At 40.5% G+C, this 19798-nt stretch overlaps 1 protein-coding gene across 1 annotated transcript; it reads left to right on the forward strand.

Annotated features, from left to right (window-relative positions):
- Nucleotides 1–18467: 18467 nt before the first annotated feature.
- On the forward strand, nucleotides 18468–19486 carry LOC131397895 (vomeronasal type-1 receptor 4-like). Its single transcript, XM_058531007.1, has one exon. The coding sequence runs from the start codon at nucleotides 18545–18547 to the stop codon at nucleotides 19484–19486; it is 942 nt and encodes a 313-aa protein (XP_058386990.1). The 5' UTR covers nucleotides 18468–18544.
- The last annotated feature ends 312 nt before the right edge of the window (nucleotides 19487–19798 follow it).

The raw sequence follows: 19798 nt of genomic DNA on the forward strand, positions 1-19798 counted from the left end.
AATTACCTGATTCAATAATTATATTAAACTAATTTTTAGTTTGATTAAATTAAATAAATAATTTGTTATTAATAAAGATAATACCTTCCTCACTGGCAAATTTGGGCATGTGTACTTATACCTACATTAAAAGATTTGTATTTCTTGGGGCCAGCCCCGTGGCTTAGTGGTTAAGTGTGCGCGCTCCACTAGTGGCGGCCCGGGTTGGGATCCCGGGTGTGCACCGGCGCATCGCTTGTCTGGCCATACTGTGGCGGCATCCCACATACAGCAACTAGAAGGATGTGCAACTATGACAAACAACTGTCTACTGGGGCTTTGGGGAGAAAAAGGAGGAGGATTGGCAATAGATGTTAGCTCAGGGCGGGTCTTCCTCAGCAAAAATGAGGAGGATTGGCATGGATGTTAGCTCAGGGTTGACCTTCCTCACAAAAAAAAAAAAATGAATGAATTACAAACACACCCTCGGGACGTCTTGAAATGTGAACAACAAAGACAAAAAAATAATTGTATTTCTTAAGCTTAGTGTTAAGCTGTGACAGAAACCTACCATGTATGTGGCATCCACGTGGACGTCTTTTTACGGCCCCCTTGGGGCATATGAGAGCCGTGGTGACAGATGAGAACATGAAGCACTTTTTCCTCCTGTGCCATGTATAACAGTGTCTTTTGTCTCAGTTCCAGGAGTCTCATGTCTTGTGCCAGCATCCCTGAAACTGGCAGGCTAACTCTTTGGTTTCAAAACAGAGTAAAGTTTTATACCCTTTCCGTTTCTTGGCAGTCTTGGCAATGAGGATGGGATAGTTACTGAGCCACACAACCAGTAACCTTTTTGCATTGTCATAGTATCAGAAGAAAACTAACTTGATGAGGTAATTGAGGCTCTTTTGAAGAATACAATGTCTTGTTATTGTTTCTATATGAAAATATCACAGGAATTGTTGTGTTATATGCTTGTACTTTTCCACCCCATAAGTGCCAGAAGTGAGTATCCCAATCATGGTGAGATGCAGGCAGAGAGGTGTTAGTGGGACAAACTACTCTTTTATTGCCACCAGAGGGTGGGTAAGGATTTAGGTCAAGTGACACTAACCTCTTAATGTACATAGTTTTCATGATGTAAATGAGGTTCTGTGTGTTTCTGGCAATTTAGAGGCCTCCGTTTCAATAGATCTGTCTAAGGTGTCATCACCTCCCTGTCCGTGGAGGTGGCTGAGAAAACCTGACCAAATTTAGAGCCCTGTTTTCCCAATGAAAGTTTATTGGGACTCTACGGGCAGGTTTATAATCCTCAGTCTTTCTAACAGTGAAGGAAAAACAGTTGTCTCTTTGGCTCCTCATCAACTGAAAGAAAGCCTAGGCCTTACAGGACTCCTGGGGTATGGGAGATGGCTCAACGTGCTGTGAGTGATGATTGTGTCATTTAGAGTCTCTGGTAAAGGGAGACAACCTCCACCTGGAAGCACCCTCTTGGTGTATGAAATCAGGGTCACTATGACAAAACTAACAGGTACACTCTTTTGAAAGCAGTAATTAACTTGCTAGCGAGCTCTCCTCAAAACTGAGGCCTAAGTCTTAGAAACCTTGTGACTCTCCGGGTTCATATTCTAATTTGGGGATAAGTATACTTGGACTCCACTAACAAGGTAGGAAGCACTCTAAAAGTCCTGAGTCTCCTGAAAAGTGTGTAATCGAGAATGAAGGCAAACTGGCCCCAGTGACACTTCAGCTTTACAAAAATAAATGGTATCTATCTCTTTGGAGGACATTTTAAGCTGTACACTGTAAGCAAAGCCATTGGCACTAGGATCCCTAAATCCTCTGAGATTCCCCTAAATGCATGGCCCTGGTTCACTGATGGTTTAGCTAAGTTGAAACCTAATGGCGTCCCCTGGGCCACTGTGGTTGTTTAGTCTCAGTGCCAGCTCTGCAGAACCAAAATCAGATGCGATGTTCCCTTCATGGTCTGATCTCAGATTCCTAGAGTGCTGCCAAGGGTCTAATTCTTTAGTACACCACTTGGGAAGCTATAAACTGACAGATTAAGGACACCCTTCTTTTGGGCTGTGAACTGTGGAAACAAATGTCAGTGCTGAAATCATTGTCTGGGTCACTCATTTAGATGCCCATGGTAAGGGCCTGTTCTTTGAAGAGACTAACCAGAATCAATCTGCCAGTTCAGCCTGTTTCTGATGCAGCAGCTACTTCTGCATGGCCAACATGGGACTACTGGTAAAAGTCGACACTTCTGTCTCATGACTGGTGAGGCCCTGACCTGTTCATGGGACCCCTGACTCTCCTCTCAGACTAGCATCATGGCTTACCATTGTTTTTTGTTTTTTGAATTTTTTTTAAATTTTTTGTTTATTGCAGTAACATTGGTTTATAACATTGTATTGGCCTTAAATGACACACTAGAACAGATGGACCTAGTAGATATACATGAGTATTCCATCCAAAAACCGAAGAATGACTTACCATTGTTGATGCTTTCGATATACCTCTCAGCTGACACCAACCACACCATTTTGGCTCTTGAACATAATGTATGTCATGTTTTAAACTTTCTAGACCATTTGCACTCTGAGCATTTGTGCATTTTACTATAAAAAGTATGAAAAAAATGAGTCAGAAGTCTGAAACTGCCTCCCTAACCTCCATATGTCTTGATTAGAAACTTTGGTGATTAAATCTGTCTTTCCCCAGAAATGCATTGTCTCCTATCAGCTTCTCAGATAATCAGAATGATGGGACTTGGAGGTTATACAAACATATTGTTAAAATCCAAGGTGTGCACTGACCATTTCTTGGGAGGATGTGTCTTTCCTTCCCCTAACAGCAACCACAGACCATCCTGGTTGTTTCTTGTTGTGAGGGGCATCCCAGAACAAAGAAGCCTATTTGATTCATTCAATTATGTGTCGAGAATTATTATTCTGGTTAAGTGTGCTTTTAAAATAATCTTTATTTTAGAACTGTTTTAGATTTGCAAAAATTGCAAAGATTATTCAGAATTTCTATATATCCCACACTCAATATCACTATTATTAATATCTTACATTTTTATATGTGTTCATTATAATAATGAACCAATATTGATACACTTTTATTAACTAAAATCAATACTTTATTGAGATTTTCTTAATTTTGACGTAATATCCTTTTTCTGTTGCAAGAATCCATCCAGATACCAAGTCACATTTAGGAATCACATCTCCTTAGGCTTCTTTTTGCTGAGACAATTTGTCAGACTTCCTCACTTTTGATGATCTTGACAGTTTTGAGGAGTACTAGCCAGGTATTTTGTAGAATGTCCCACAGTTGGGATTAATGTAATATGCTTCTCATGATTATACTGAGGTTCTGTGTTTGGGGGAGGAAGACTGCAGGGGTATGAAGTGCCGTTTTCATTATATCATATCAACCAACATTCAACCAAGTGACAAGATGACTTGTCACTGTTGATATTAACCTAGATCCCTGGATGAGACAGTGTGGGTCAGGTTTCCTCACTGAAAGTGACTGCTGTCCCCTTTTCGTACTGTACTCTTTGGAAGGAAGTCACTATGCACAGCCCACATTGCTGAGTGGGATGTTATCTTTCACCTCCTTAAAGATAAAGTTTCGACATAAATTATATAGAATTCTTCTGAAAAGGACATCTGTGTAATTTCTATGAATTAATTATTTCTTCAATCATTTATTTATATCAGTTTAGAATCATGCACATTTATTTTATACTTTGAGTTACAATCCAAGTTGCTTTTTTTTAATTACTTTGTTCCAACTTGACCATGGAGAGCTCTATCAGGTAACTCCTCTGTCTCTTTGACATAGCACATGATTGTTACTTTTCAATTTTTAGCATTTTCTCACTTCGTAGTACTACATGATTCTCCATGATTATATATGTCCTGTCCTAGTCCTAGATTCAGCCATTTCTCCAAGGAGTCCTGGTTTCTTTCCTTGGAGAATAGTGTTATGAACCAAGGTATGGACAGTAGGTGTTCTCATGGATACTGGGGTGTTATTGTTTCTATGGCCTCTCAGCTCAAAGAGTAAGAACATATCTATGTGTATACTTCATCACTCATATGCACATATCTATAAATAAGTCTATATGGAATCATCCAAATCTACATTAAGCTAACGTTAGTTCATACTGATCTCTCTGATGCTAAGCCATCACACAAGGATCATTCTAGCTTCTTGCCCTTGCTCTTGTGTAACCTCTCTCTCCAACAGTGAGAAACCCGGATCTCACCATCTGCTCATGTGATTCAAACTCATTTATGGTTAAGTTTTGTATAAACACACTTGTACTCTTGCACCTGGTTCTTCTACACAAAATGTCTGAATGAAATTATGGAATGTGTGCCATAAAGTTGAAATTGTATGTATTGTAATGGGACATTCTGATTTTGTGGAAGTAGAGGAAGAGGAACAACTAGACACCTGGGATGGAACATGTTAGCCAGCAGAATGTATGGGGAAGAGAGGATTAATGAGCTTTGTCTTTGAAAAGCCACTCTTGTCAATGCTGCTCTGGGGGTACAGAAGGGGAATCACACCCCAGTGGGCTCAGAGGACAGAACATCCAGCCAAAGAGAGTAATTCTCAAGCATTAAAATCTAATGGAATTTGTCCTCCTAGATTTTTCCTTGCTTGGGACAGGTGACTCTTTCTTCTTCTCAGTTTCTCACTTTTAGAATGGAACTGTTTATCCCATGCCTGTCCAATCACTGTATTTTGGAAGCTGATAACTTTCACTTTCACAAGTTTGCAGCTGGAGAAGACTTTGTCTCAGGATGAATCATATCTGGAGTCTCAACCACACTTGACTTTGCTGATATTTAGGTAAGATTTGGGACTTAGAATTGATACGAGAATGGGTTAAGGTGCTTAGGCTGTTGGAGTGGGGGGGGGCGAATGTATTTTAAAGGTGACAAGGGCATGAATTTGGAGGGTACAGAAGACTGAGTGTTAGGCGCTGAATTGGGTCATACCAAAATGGTAGATTGAAGCCCTAAGACTCAGTATCTCAGAAGATGACTATATTCAGAGATAGGGATTTTAAGGAGGTGATTAAGGTAAAATGAGTCCATTAGAGTGGGTCTTGATCCACCCTGACTGGTGTAATTATAAGAGGAAATTTGAACAGAAGTGAGACACTAGATCTATGTGCATACAGAAGAAACACCATGTGAAGACACACTGAGAAGGTGGCCCTTGGCAAGCCCCGGAGGAACTTTTACAAAAACCAAACATACTGACACCTTGATCTTGGACTTCTAGCCTCCAGATGTGTGAAAAAATAAATGTCTATTTTTTAAGCCACCCAGGCTATTGTATTTTGTTATGGCAGCCCTGGAAAACTAATATGAATGGTAAGGGTCTATCTGTTCAATTCCGGGACCCCCAAGGGTACCCCTTAATCTCTGCTTTCTATGGGGTTCCAAGTGACACTCTCAGATAGCAGATCCCTTAGAGGGGGGTCATAGGAAAGAAGCATAACCTGGGACACTTCTCCCATTCTGTGGTCTGTCCATCCATGGGAATTAAAGGAAAATGGAGTCAGAAAAGAGTTTTCTCTACTAGGGGAAAGTTGTGATGTAGTGGGAGGAGTAGGGGCTGGTTTTGGAAGCAAAACTTTCTGGTCCTGACTTTGGACACACTGGTAATTTCCTTAAATCTCAGAATCTTCTGATGAGATGGCAAGTTGCCTGCATTGCTCACAGGGATATTGTGAGTCCTACAGAGGATTCTGCCTGTGAAAGCACTTGGTAAATATAAAGCAATGCACATGCGTGAGCCCTTATAATATACTCATAGAACTTTTGACCTTGTATCCTAATTCCTGATGATCTCAGAATCTAAAATTACCAGACTCTAGCCAAAAAGGACACTCTTCAAACATTCCTATAAATCCCTTACTCCTAATTTCACCACATCTAAATCAGTCTCCTAGTTCTCATCTTGGAGAGTTAGTCAGATAAAACCTGAGTTACCATTGGAACTTCTTTCTCTTTTTCAAAACTCCTCCACCCATTCGTCTCTTTCCTGCATCTCCATTCCAAGACTGGCCTGTGGAATCCAGGAGCCTAATGAAGCCTTGGGTTGACATGACAGAGAGGGAGGGAGGCAGGGAGGGAGAGCGGGAAGGAAGAAGAAAGAGGAGAGAGAATCCATAGAGAAAGAGAAATCTCTGGCTCTCAGAGGTGACTTTTTGGATGCTGGATGTAGCGCTCATCACTTTCTTTGCTTGAGGTATGATGAAGTCATATAGTCACTAAAATATACATTCATGGGCATTGTCTGGGTTGGAATCACTCCTTGAGCTGACTCTCCTCCCATATTTGCAGTACATACTAAAACCACAGTTTCTTCCCTAGAAGTGGGCCGAGGATTGTCTTGCTCTCCTGAGTTCCAGAGTCTATACTGTGCGTGATGAAAGCTCTGATTTTACGTAGATTTGGACTTTGTCAGAGGCTGACTCTGACTTGGGTTTTTGCAAAAGAATTTTCAGTTATTAGTTTTCCGGGGTGAAGACACTGATACATATATCTCACCTTCTTTTTGAGTTTAACTTTTGGCAGATCTTGCCCTTTGTGTGGCAGGAATAGATTTTCTTCTTTATGAGGTTTCGAGCTATTTTTCAGGGCCAGGGAGCTCTTCGCTCTAGGGTGGGAGATCTCAGTTCCACATTCCCAACTCAGTGCTCTCCTGATGTCAGAGTGTTCACATTTGGGTCAAATGGGAAGCAGGGAGTAACTATCTTGTTAATAGCTCTCAAATCCTGGACAAATCGCCATCCCCTCCCATTAGGTTTCTGAACCTGGCAAGATCAGTGTTTCACAGGGGCTGGTACAGGGAATGATTAGCCCCTGGATGAATAGGTCTTCTACTGTGGATGTGAGGTCTTGTATGGCCTCAGGCTTTAACGGATAGTGAGTCAATTTAAGAAGAAGTTTAGTCATGTCTATCTGGATCTTCATAGACACTGCACTTTTTAGTCTCTCAATGTGAGTATTAAAAATTGCCCCCAGGTTTTCAGGCACCTCAATTATATAGGAGAACTTTTGTTCTAAGTCTTCCTCTTCTGCATCAAGGGCAGATTGTAAAGAGCATAAAAGATCAGGTTCAGGTTGGTCAGGAAACTCTAAGATGAGGTGTCCATTGGAAGCAAAATGTATTAGCCCTTTTAATTTAGAAAGGAGATCTCTGTCTAATAGAGTGACTGGGGCTGTATCACACAGCACAAAAGGAAGATTTTCAGCAAGAGATCCCAGAGTCATTTGTATTAATTGAGATAGAAATTCTCTGTCACCTTTATTGATAGCTCCACTACCAAAACTTTTTTTCACTCTGAGGGATTTATTGTCTCATGAGAGTGGGGTTTAAAGAAGAAAGCATAGCTCTGGTATCCACTAGTATTTGGCAAGGTTTCCCATTAATTTTAACATTAGTTTCCCATTGGCTGTTTAAGGGAATTCCTGGTAGCAGTTCACAAGAGAACCCCTCAGAGTCTGGTCAATTCTGGGAGAGGGCTGTATAGTACCTTCACTTGGGGGCACTGGTGTTGATGCTGAAGAATTTGCATAGGACCTTTGAGGGCAAGCTTTTTTCTAATGTCCCAATTGATTATCATTGAGACGTAGATCTCTGGGCCAGGTTTTTGTTTTTTTGTTTTTTTTTGTTATTATTTATTTACTTATTTATTTATTTTTTCCCCCAAAGCCCAAGTAGATAGTTGTATAATTTTATTTATTTATTTCTTTTTCCCCAAAGCCCCAGTAGATAGTTGTATGTCATAGTTGCACATCCTTCTAGTTGCTGTTGTTTTTTTTTTTTTCATTGGCCTCCTAGGAGGCTGCAATGCAAGAGGCCCAGGTGTTATTTTAGGTCTCTGGCCTTGGAGCTCTTGTAGCTGTATTACCAAAAGCTTGACAGTTTTTTTGTCGTCTTGCTCCAGGGTCCTTTCGAAGTGCTCAGCTATAGTCATGATTTTGGTTATGTCAGTGGATTCTCATCCTACTTTCTGCCTTTTTATCAATCCACTAATCTCAAGAGATAATCCACTTAGAAATAGGGTAGCAGGAGCACGTTGGGTGACCTTATTTATTGTATGAAACTAGAATGCCGTAGGAAGAGGACTTCTAAATGGGCTTTAAAGTCAGCTACAGATTCATCTTGCTTTTTGTTTGCATGTTTGCATAATAGCACAATCAGTGCAGGCAGGGAAGACTCTAGGAATGGCTTGTAAATGTACGGTTGCTATTTTGCAAGCCCACTCTTGTCTAATATGAGAACATATTGAAGATCAAGGATCTTGAATATCATCCTCGTGGTTTTGCCATTTTGCTTCCTGTGTCCATTTTTGGGCTTCACCAGGTCCTACCATATGTGCACAGGCTGATAAAGATCTGGTAGCCTGTGGTCATAGGCCCAATAATGACTTTAACTTCTTAAAAGAACTTTTGAGGCTCCTCCTCCCTGGGTTTAGGAAATTCTTTAACTATGGCCCTTAGTTTGGTCTTTGACAAGGTGTAAAAGATGCCTGAAATGGTTTGCCTGCAAAATTGGGTATTTTTATATTAAAAGGTACCTGTGTAATTGTCTCTTCAAAGGGGAAAGTCAGTTCAGACAGAGAATCAGTAACCATGAGTGCTCAGGTGAAGAAGGACAGAGGGCAGCATTGGGAGTCACATCAGTCCTCTTGTCTTTTGTTCTAGGTGCCCCTTGTTTCTTTAATTTTTCATTAGCCTTTTGTTATGAGATTTTTAATGAAGCTATTTTGGAATCTTTCAGCCTTTGGAAGCTTCAGCATACCAATTAAAATAGGTATCTCATTCGGTTTGTTTAATTCAGGAACACTTGCTTTCACGAGCACGTCTTAAATAAATGACCCTGTCTAATTGGAACATTTTCCACAATGGCCATTGTAATTCTAGGCTGTTTTTAGTACGATTTTGCCATTTTGCTAGATCTCTACAGCTTCTGGGGCTATAATTCTCAGACAGGAAATAAGGAAGTATGCCAGCATATGGTGCATTTGACTCTTTCCAAGGCAGCTATGCTCACCACTAAACCACCAACACTTGGCTCTTTAGGAATTAAAGATCCCAGCTCTTTTAACTAGACTTTGAGTCTCTCAGAGTCAGATTAATGCCTAAGAGGGATATATTGTGGGGTTGGGGATTGTGCAGTGTTTTACAGTGTACCTTGTTGTACAGAAATTTTCTTAACATTGGAAGGTGACTTAGTGTCTATCTAACACATTTTGTGATCAACTTATCCTGACTTGGGGGTCTTCGAGTTACATGGCAAGCACTCTAGCAGCTTTTAAGTGCTTGACCCCTGCCCACTTATTTTTGTGGCTTTTTGGCTTTTGAGATCCCCAATAGTTTCCACTACAGGAAACAAGACAAACATATGCAGCTTAACATACCAGCAGCAACCCAGAGATGTCCCTGTGGACTGGCCAATAAAAGGCCTGTGTGCACCACCAGCAATTCCTAAGCTGTATCTGGGGATTGGGGAAAAGGACTGAAGCTAGCAGACTCCAAAAATGAGGACTGAGAACTGAACTGGGATTCCAAACAAAAGGGAATCTAGGACCAGAAAGCCAATTAGATCCAGAGCTCAGTGCAAAGAGAGTAGAGCTCAGAACTGAGAGGAACTTACTCATGGCCCTCAGAAGCAGTGAGAAAGACAGAGATCTCAAAAAGTGTCGGCTGGTACCAAACCTGTGTTTCTGGTTGTCCCTGAATGCCTTCAGAAGTTCTCTTCTTATCAGTAGCTGCCACCAAATCTGTTAATTTTAACTTTTTTTTAAACTTTTTGTGTGTGTGTGTGTGAGGAAGAGCAGCCCTGAGCTAACATCCATGCTAATCCTCCTCTTTTTGCTGAGGAAAACCGGCTCTGAGCTAACATCTATTGCCAATCCTCCTCCTTTTTTTCCCCCAAGCCCCAGTAGATAGTTGTATGTCATATCAGCATGTCCTTCTAGTTGCTGTATGTGGGACGCAGCCTCAGCATGGCCGGAGAAGCGGTGCATCAGTGCGCTCCCGGATCCGAGCCCTGGCTGCCAGTAGCGGAGCGCGCGCACTTAACCGCTAAGCCACGGGGCCAGCCCCAAATCTGTTAAATAACAAAAGTTCAACTGAGTAAATTTCAAAGATCTAATTGACTTTATTAAATGATTCATGAATTGCGCAGCATCCCATCCAAAATGTAAGGAAGAGCCCTGAGAAGTTATACAAAACGGAAGGCTTTTTTAGGCAGAGGTGAGAAGGGGTAAGGAGACAGCAGATTACCTCATCTTCCTTCGTGGCATGGAGTGGGTCTATGTGGCAGATTGCCTCGTTGGTGCTGACTAGAAAATTACAGACTGATTGTCTAAGATTGCATTCTGGGGAAGGTTGAAACTGCAATTAGGTTAGCTATTTGGTTTCAGTTTGGTGATATGACCCTAGCACAAGTGACTCTATGTGCCTGTTGTTTCTATTTTTAGATCACAGAGCTGAGCTACATACAAAATCTTCACCAGGTATATGGTCCCTCTACCTCTTTGGGATCTGGAGCCCCAACAGAACATCATCCCCTCAAAATTAACTGCCAGGTTGAGAATCCACAGCTCTAACTCTGCCTCTCATCCCTGCTGGCATCCTTAGGCCAGTAACTGCTGCAGAGACTGTGGAGAGGCACCTTGTCATGCACCCAGATGAAGGTATGTGCACAGATTCAGCCCACCCTACCCCATCTACTCTGACTGGCCCCTCCCATGCTACTTCTTGCCCAGATGGTACCTGTATATGCCCCCCAACCCAGATTCTTCTCTTGCAAGTCCAAACCCTGTTCACATCTTGAGGTCCACAGACCTTCCCTAATAGCAGCCTTCTCTCTTTCCACATGGATTATGCATCCAGGTTCCCTTCCCTTCCCTACCGTATTGCTAAATGCCAGGAACCCACAATATTTGTGTAGATGTGTAGCAGTGCGTAGGGCTCGGGTGTGCTGTGCTTCTTTCTCTTCCTTAGAGCTACTGAAATAGGGGTCTGGGGAGGGCAGCCACGCACCACCAGGAACCATATTAAAATAGAAATCTGTGGCCCCACCACAAACCTGCTGAACTTGTTAGAGTAACAGATCGCAAGATATCTGCTTCAATAGGATCCACAGATGATTTGTATGCTCATTAAAATTTGAGAAGTAATGTTGATCTAAATGGTCCTCAATACTGGTTTCCCATTTAGGATCATCCGGGGAGTGTCAAGAAACACCATCATCTGTGCTCTCCCATCTCCCCCACTTCATTTTTCAGTTTTTAAGGCTTCAGGACACGTTTTTGAGAGTAGATCCCAAGCTCTGACCCATGGGGAGATAACAGTCATCTACTCTGTGTGGAATTTGAAGGGAGCTCTCAGTCCAGTCATATCCCCAATGCTGTAGCAGGATTTGGGATGTTTCTAGAAGGGGAATGTCCCTAATGACAGGGGAATGTGAGGAAAAACTCACATTATCACCTTCATATCAGAGATGTTGTCCTTGAATCCCTACTGTGGCCAAGGACTAGGAAGGGCAGCCTTTTTGGCATTTCATAGTCCTTCTGCCTATAAGTATGGACGTAGCAAGGGAAGGTGTATTCATTTGCTAGGGATGCCATAACAAGGACCATGAAGTGAGGGGCTTAAGCAACAGAAATTTATTGTCTCACAGTTCTGGAGACTGGAAGTCCAACATCAAGGAGTCAGCAGGGCCATGTATCCTTTGAAGGACCTGGGAAGAATGTTTCCAGTCCACTCTTCCCACTTCTAGTTCTTTGGCTTGTGGCAACATAACTCCAATCTTCACGTGACATTCTACCTCTGTACATGTTTGCCTCCAAATTTCTTCTTTGTTTATAAGGATAACAGTCATTTGAATTAGGGGCACACCCTACTCCAGTAGGATCTCATTTTAAAAAATCATATCTGCAATGACCCTATTTCCAAATAACTACACATTCTGAGGCTCTGAGGGTTAAGACTTAAACACACTAATTTTGAGGGAACACAACGCAACCCAGAACGGAAGGGGTATGTTGATGCCATAGAAAGGCATATTCCCAAAATGTGGTTTTTCAAGATAATGAGAAAGAGACCTAGAGAAGAGAAGAGAAAAGAAGAGGAGGGAAAATATCTTTCTTCGGCAACATGGAGTCCCAGGTCATAGGCTTTGTCCTCTCTTCCTCCAGAATTGTCATGTTTTTATAGCTTGATAACTTTTCCTTCTCTAGCTCAGATATTGAGCCAAGAATAGAATATGTTAATTGTGTGCGAGTATGTTTGTGGGTGTATAGTACAATTTCATATACAATTTTAGATATATTCTCAAACTCCATAAGAAGTAGGATATACCTCAGTGATGAAAACTGTTACATTTGGAGATCAAAATAGTATTGGTTATGGGTAATTCATGACGACTTTGACTTTGTTGTGTTGTTTAAATAGTTTACTCTTAAATTTGTTCCCATGTATATTACTTTTATTTTACTGACGTAATAAATTACCACAATTTCAGCAGCCTAACACGACATCCATTTTATTTTCTTATATTTTTTAAACTGGAAACCTGAGAGACTGGCTGAATATTCTGATTAGGGTGTCACAAGCATTAATCAGCCATCCTGGACTCTATTCACAAAACCCTGAGGAAAAATCCACTTCCAAGATCTCAAATTCTTGGCAGAATTAATTTTCTTCTTATAGTTCCCACGTGCGCCCACCTAAACCCCAACTTTAAAGCCAGCAATGGTGTGTTAAATCCTTCTCACATTTCAAATCTCTGCCTTCTTCTTGTAACCCATCTCTCTGCCTTCTCTTTCTGTTTCAAGAGCTCTTGTAATATGTTGGGTCCACCAGATAATTGAGGACTATCTATTTTAAATTTGGCTGATTAGTAACCTTAATTTTCACTGCAAAATTCCTTTACTGTGTAACATAACATAACCACCTAGGTTGTGTTACGTTCATGGGTAGAGATTTCCTTGTAGTATGATGAGACCAGTAAATTTGTTGCAATGAAAAATATTATTTGTAAACTATCAATATGGCTAGAAAACTATTACACAGAGTACTCTTTGAGATGGTATTTTATATGAAAGAAGCAAAGGGGAATATGTCCTTAAAATTTTTTGTTATTTTATTATGTTTTACTTTTTACTGTAAGGATTACAAGTATAAACTTGTAAGAGCACATAAAGGTTAAAATAAAGTTTTATATTTTAGAAATACTACAATAAAGAAAGATATTTTCATCATGTCAGTCTTGGGACATAAATATTCTTGTGGCACTAAAGATTTTGAATCTGTAAGCAGGCCTTTCAAAGGGATGGTCTGTCCCTTCTTTCCAACACTGAACTCTGGATTCTAATATACAGGCTCTCCTATTAGACCTGCTGTGTTTGATCCTCTACACAGTACCACAAAAGAAAAGAGAACATACTGTGGAGTGTTGTTCACCCAAAATTGTAGGTGCTCTCCTCTACTGTAGATTCAATTTAAGGGATATTCAGGAGCATCTTACATGAGTAAGATTTTTGCCCCTGAAGTGAATTTGAAAATGTTATCATAGGGAATAAAAATAGGTTATCAAAGTGATGTCTGCAATCCCATATTCATTGCAGTATTGGCATTCTTACAGTGGTCAAGATAAGGAAACAACCTAAGTGTCTGTCAGTTGATGAATGGATGAAGAAGATGTGATATATACGTACACAATGGAATATTATTCAGTCATGAGAAAGAAGAAAATCCTGCCGTTTCTGACCAACATGGATGGACCCTGAGGACATTTTGCTAAGTGAGATAAGTCAGACAGGGAAAGACAAATACTGTATGATCTCAATTATATGTGGAATATAAAAAACCCAAACATAAAAACAGAGTAAAATGGTGGTTTCTAGGGGTGGGGTTGTAGCAGAATAGGAGAGTTATTCTTTAAGGTTAAAAACTTACAACTAGTAGACAAATAAGTCCTGGAGATCTATCTAATGCCCAGTATAGTGAATATACACAACATGGTTGTATTATGCTCATCAAACTTGCTGAGTGTAGATCTTAATTATTCCAACAATAAAAAAGTAATGATAATGAGGTGATGTGTAGAGGTGCTATTGCTACAATGGTCATCATATTACAAGAAATAACAGAGTCAAATCAACATGATGCACACATTAAATTTACAAAATATTATATGTCCAATATGTTTCAGTAAAAAGCAACCATGTGTGGCTGTTGCGACTTGATCATAAATGAAGGAATAGATGAAGGGGGAATCAATTAGTGGCCTCCCTTCTGCCCTCTGCCACCTCCATCTCCCCTAGACCCATCATCCTCTCACTCTACCTCTGTTCCTCTGCTACATTCTTCATCTGTCCACCTGTGACCTTTAGACATCCACTAAAACTCCATGTGCTCTCACCTCCATCCAAGCCCTTTCCCTTCAATATTATACTCTCCATCTCCATCTTGTGACCTTTTTCACCTTGAACCCTCTGTGACCCCTATTCTAGGGACCTCAGTCTGTCCCTCCTCAGCCTTCATCACTTCTGCAAAGTCCATTGTCCATGCCCTCCTTCCTCTTGCCTTCGACCTACCCCCAATTCCAGAATCTCATCCCATGCCCTCTGAATTCTATGCCCATGCACTGTTATTTGTCCTAGCCCTCAACTCCCAGGCATCATTAATTCCCCAGGAACCTAATCCGCATTCTGCACCCAATACACCCAACTCTGTAATCCCTGACCCTTTCTGCTGGGTTCTTTGGCTCACTAAATCCACTGTCCTCTCCAGCTGTCTCATGGTCTTCTGCCCATTTGGCCTTCCTGTCCATGTCCATAGTTTCCCCTTGTGCCATCTCCTTTTCCTACGTTCCATCCAACTTGGATTGTTATCTTCTACCCAGATCTGCCTACCCCATCTGAATTCACTTTCTCCCCATACCATGTTTTGTAAACCCACCAGTAACTGGCCTTTCCTCAGTTTTACCCGTTAACTTCCCATCCCCATTAGCATTTCTGTTCCTGGGACCCTCTCCTCTCTTTAGGTCCCCAGATCCCAATATCCCCCCTACCTTCACTTCCTTGCACACTTGCTCTTTTATTCCCGACATTCTACTTTAATACTTCACCAACATTAAAAACCCTTTGCCTTTTCTCTCTCTGCCCACTCTCTTCCACTGCACCCCCTAAAACACCAAGCCTCCAGGCTCTCTGCACCCCCGTGTTCTCCTTATGTCTCCTTTGTCCTGAGGCCTATTCTTACTCCACCCTATCATATACCCACACAGTGTCTCTCCCCCAAACACTCCAAGTTTCCTAGCGTGTGTCTCAATGTAAGGTGGCAATGCGCACAGCACATTTGAAGTGTTGTGCTTTATAATAAATATTGCCTTTCTGACTGTTGCAGGTTTAGGAGGACTAGAAAGGATAGGAAAGTCCCCCCTTTCAGGCATTCAGAAGTCTGGAGATACAACTCTTCTTCTGTCTAACATCATGTTACTGAGATACACACTTGCACGGTGACTGTGATTTTAGGAAAGCATGTAATCACGATTTTAGGTGAGTGTGTGTATTGATGAGTATTTCCATATGGAAGTGTGAATTTTCATGTGCTTAATGTGTGTAGTAGTGTTTCTGAGTATGCAGTTGAAATAGTGTGAGGATGTAAGTTACTATATGTGTAAATGTATGTGAATGTGTGTGACTATGTGTGTGAGTCTGTGAGTGTGTATGCATGTGTGCGTTTGCATCTGTGTGTAAATGAGTTTGTGCATGTGTGTAGGATTGGTTGTCCACTATTATGATTGTAACAACTGACTTGACAATTGGGGGTAATAGCATAGTGAACCTGGATCAAAGAGTTGATTTGCGTGTAGGAATATCTAAAGAATTAATTCACCTTATAATTTATATATTTTCTCTCTTGAGCCACTAGAAATCTATTTCTTAATTAAAAAGCAGTCATAGTCACTTACTGAAAATATTGCAAAAAAGTGTAGAGGACTGTGTTGACCATTAGATGGTCTTGACTCAAGTAAGGAGCTTTGCTGCTCCCATAGTTACAGGAATGGTGGAATCTCCATGTTAAAACATGTGATGCTGGTGCTTTCTTTGTGAAGGACTGCTTTAGAATCTTGTCCTTTTCTTCTATGGATATTAGTCTGCTTCTGCTTCCTATCACTAGTGAGGGTCAATGTTGATAAAGTATAGTTTCCTAATAATTTACATATTAATTGATTTTGAGTTGTGCAAATAAGTGCAAAGATATCTAATGTAAATTTTTGGCATCACGTTCTTCCTGTTACTTGTATCTCTTCTTAAATCCTTCTTGCATATTTTGACTCATCCCACTTCTTTGCTCTTTATTTAATTTATGGTGTAGCTCAGTATGTTAGCATAGAACCACTTTTAGGTAGAACTTCTCAGTGAAGCAAAACATTCTGTGAGAAAAACATACTTACCACCAGTCCCTCACGTGTCAAACTTAAGTATTTCCTGCTCTCCTTCATGTGAGCCACTGTCTGCCTCCAGAGATCATGGAAAAGTAAGACTTTCTGACATACATCCTGATAGTCTCTTAAGAGATGCTAGCTACAAACTTGTAGTTGTTGTTCGTAATTAGCACCTGTGAAAAAACTTTTCAAAAACATTCTCAGCTCCCAAGCCTATTACTGCCAATGCTGCTACAGGTGAAATGATAATTGCAGTTCTAAGGGGAGCTGAGGTCACAGGATCACAAACTCATATCTCAGAGTCTAGCTACACTCTCACACATGTGCTGACTGCTTTGAACTTCACACTGAGCCCACCATCCAGGCAGCAGGGAAAAGGTGGTAAGTTTTCTCTATATTCATCTGAGAGTTAGAATCTGTAAGGAAAGTAGTTGTATCAGGAGTCTGGTTATGTGAACATTTGGACAAAGGGAATCTTCTGCATATGAACCTGTTGTATCACTAAAGCAACTCAGGAAGTTGGAAGAAATCCTGAGGCATGAGCTGAGAATAAAGAGAGATGGGGTCCTACACCTTCCAGAAATCCCTAATGGCTCCTAATGTAACATTTTGTAGTCCTTACTGACAATGATTGTTGTGATTTAATCCAAGGGAGAGTGAAATCTGATTATTAATGTGCTTAAGGAGTGTTCCGGAGTCAATCTGCTGTTCAACCTACTCTACAGAAATCATAGACATATTTTTCAGGTTTCTGTTGGTGCACCCATAATTTCTCCATGATTGGAATAAAGAATAGGATGAACCTACAGAATCATCTGATCCTGTGCAGAAACAGTGTGTCTAATAGCAGTTGCTGGAGGAGAAATATTTTCTCTAACTCTGGGTGTGTGAAGTGCTTGACAGATTTCAGGATTGTGTCTCTGTTGATTATAAAGAGACTTTTCCCACTTAAAGTCAAGGAAGCAGCATTTAAGAAAAATATAGTTTTATAAGTTTCAGACAACATTTTTGGGCTCAAATATATTGTGATATTTCTGATACCTTTACATATTATAATACTAATTCAAAAAATGTATGTCATTAATACAATACACAGGGTTTTTGCCTTACTTTTGTGCTTTGCATGTGTCTTGTATTTTAATACCTTTCTCAAAACTTGCCTTAGTGCTAATAATGTTATTTAGCTCAGGTATTAATAAACAGATCTGTAAATGATCTGAAATTAGTGATAATTGGTTTCTATTATGAAGTGTTGATCAGGCATTAGTGTTTTGTCTCATAGTTCCTGTGACTCAGGCCATTTTACTTATGTTCCTGGGATAAAAGCAAATGTTTCTGTTGCCGTCCTAATGTTGAGGCATTTTTGCATTCATTAAATCCAACTTGTCATGGGGCGGCATCCTGCAGATTTATACTGCAAACAGGGCATCTACATTTTATTAAGATCTCTAAAGCTTTATGCAAAGTTTATATTTGCCTGTGGAATGTCTTTATAAATAAGAGAAAACTTGTCATTACCAAATTTATAAAGTAACATATCACCAACCGAAATTGAAATGACAATGTGCAAAAACAGAACTAAATTTAGATCTGGTTTATTTGAAGAACACAGCATAATGGTATTTTAGTATATTGTGGATTAAATGCACTATCACTGTTGCCAGCCCAGCCAGGTTGAAACCCCTAGTCTGCCCCTAACCAGTGAGTGAGTTTAAAGGAAACACTTAACCTCTCAATGTCAATGTTGTCCTCATTTTATAGGGAATGTAATAGTGACTGCGTCATGATTTAGTGAAGAATAAAGAAATTACTGCATGTGTGGCCTTCCTGGCAATAATTCATACATTGCAAGTGTTTTTTAATGATTATGCTTTCAACTCTTGGAAGCTTGCAAATGACAGAAAAACTGTAAGCAATTTTATCAAAGTAGGGACTCGGTAAATAGCAAATATTGGATTTCAGTTGACGTGATACATGTGGTCCATGCCTCCGTTCTTCTTCAGGATCCTCTAGCTCAGAAGACAAATATCAGTCGTTGAGAACTCACAGGATGGCCACTAGAGATTTGGTACTAGGAACGATCTTCTCATTACAGACTACATTTGGAATCCTGGGGAATTTCTCTCTTCTTTGCTTTTATCTCTTCCTTTATTTCGGTGAGTCTAGGCTAAGATCAACAGATTTGATTGTAAAGAACCTGATTATAGCCAACTTGTTGGTTCTATTCTCTAGTGGAATCCCCTATACAATGTCATCTTTTGGGTTGTATCAGGTCTTCAATGATTTTGGATGCAGATTTTTTTTCTATGTTCGTGCAGTGGGCAGAGGTGTGTCCATTGGCACCAGCTGTCTCTTGAGTGTAGTCCAGGCCATCATGATCAGCCCCAGAAACTCCAGGTGGGCAGAGCTTAAAGTGAAAATTCTCAAGTGCATTGTCCCTTCAATTTTCCTGTGCTGGATCCTGTACATGCTGGTAAATGTCATTTTTCCTATGTTTCTGACAAACAATTGGAGCAGCACAAACACCACAAACCAAAAAGCATTTGGAGAGTGTTCTTCTGTTCGTCATGACCAAACCAGAGACTCATTATATGCAGCATTGCTGTCAATCCCTGATGTTTTCTGTTTGGTGCTCATGCTCTGGGCCAGCGTCGCTATGGTTTTCATCCTGTACAGGCACAAGCAAAGGGTCCAACACATTCATAGGACCAACATCTCCTCCAGATCCTCCCCTGAGTCCAGAGCCACCAAAACCATCCTTCTCCTGGCGAGCACTTTTGTCTATTTTTACACCATTTCCTCACTCTTTCACGTATGTTTGGCTGTTTTTAACAATCCTAATTGGTTTCTCGTGAAGATTAATTCAGTAATTACTCTGTGTTTCCCAACTGTCAGCCCCTTTCTGCTCATGAGCCGTGACTCCAGTGTATCCAGGTTCTGCTTTGCCTGGATAAGGAACACAAAATCCCCTAATCCAATGAGAAATCTGTGAATTCAATGAATTTGTACAGTGTTCATTTGGTAATTCACTCATCCCCCTCAGACTTCTAAGTACAATTATGAGTAGCTGACCAGAGACTGTAAACAGGACATGCTGAGTATCTTCTTTAAAGTAAACAATAAGGTATAATAGAAATTGTGATACAATATTATACAATTATCATGTAAAACTTATGTTATTGAAGTATTAATGCTTTCTGTGGAGGAGTACAGAAATTATGCAATAATAAACACCAGGTCCTGAAACAATCTGGATATTATGGAGATTTTTTGAGTGCATTTCTTAAATCTCTTACAGTAAATT

The sequence above is a fragment of the Diceros bicornis genome, chromosome 34, assembly GCF_020826845.1.
Source record: "Diceros bicornis minor isolate mBicDic1 chromosome 34, mDicBic1.mat.cur, whole genome shotgun sequence".
Lineage (NCBI taxonomy): Eukaryota > Metazoa > Chordata > Mammalia > Perissodactyla > Rhinocerotidae > Diceros > Diceros bicornis.

Coding starts and splice junctions, on each gene's coding strand:
- LOC131397895 (XM_058531007.1), top strand. CDS start 18,545: ATGGCCACTAGAGATTTGGTACTAGGAACGATCTTCTCATTACAGACT.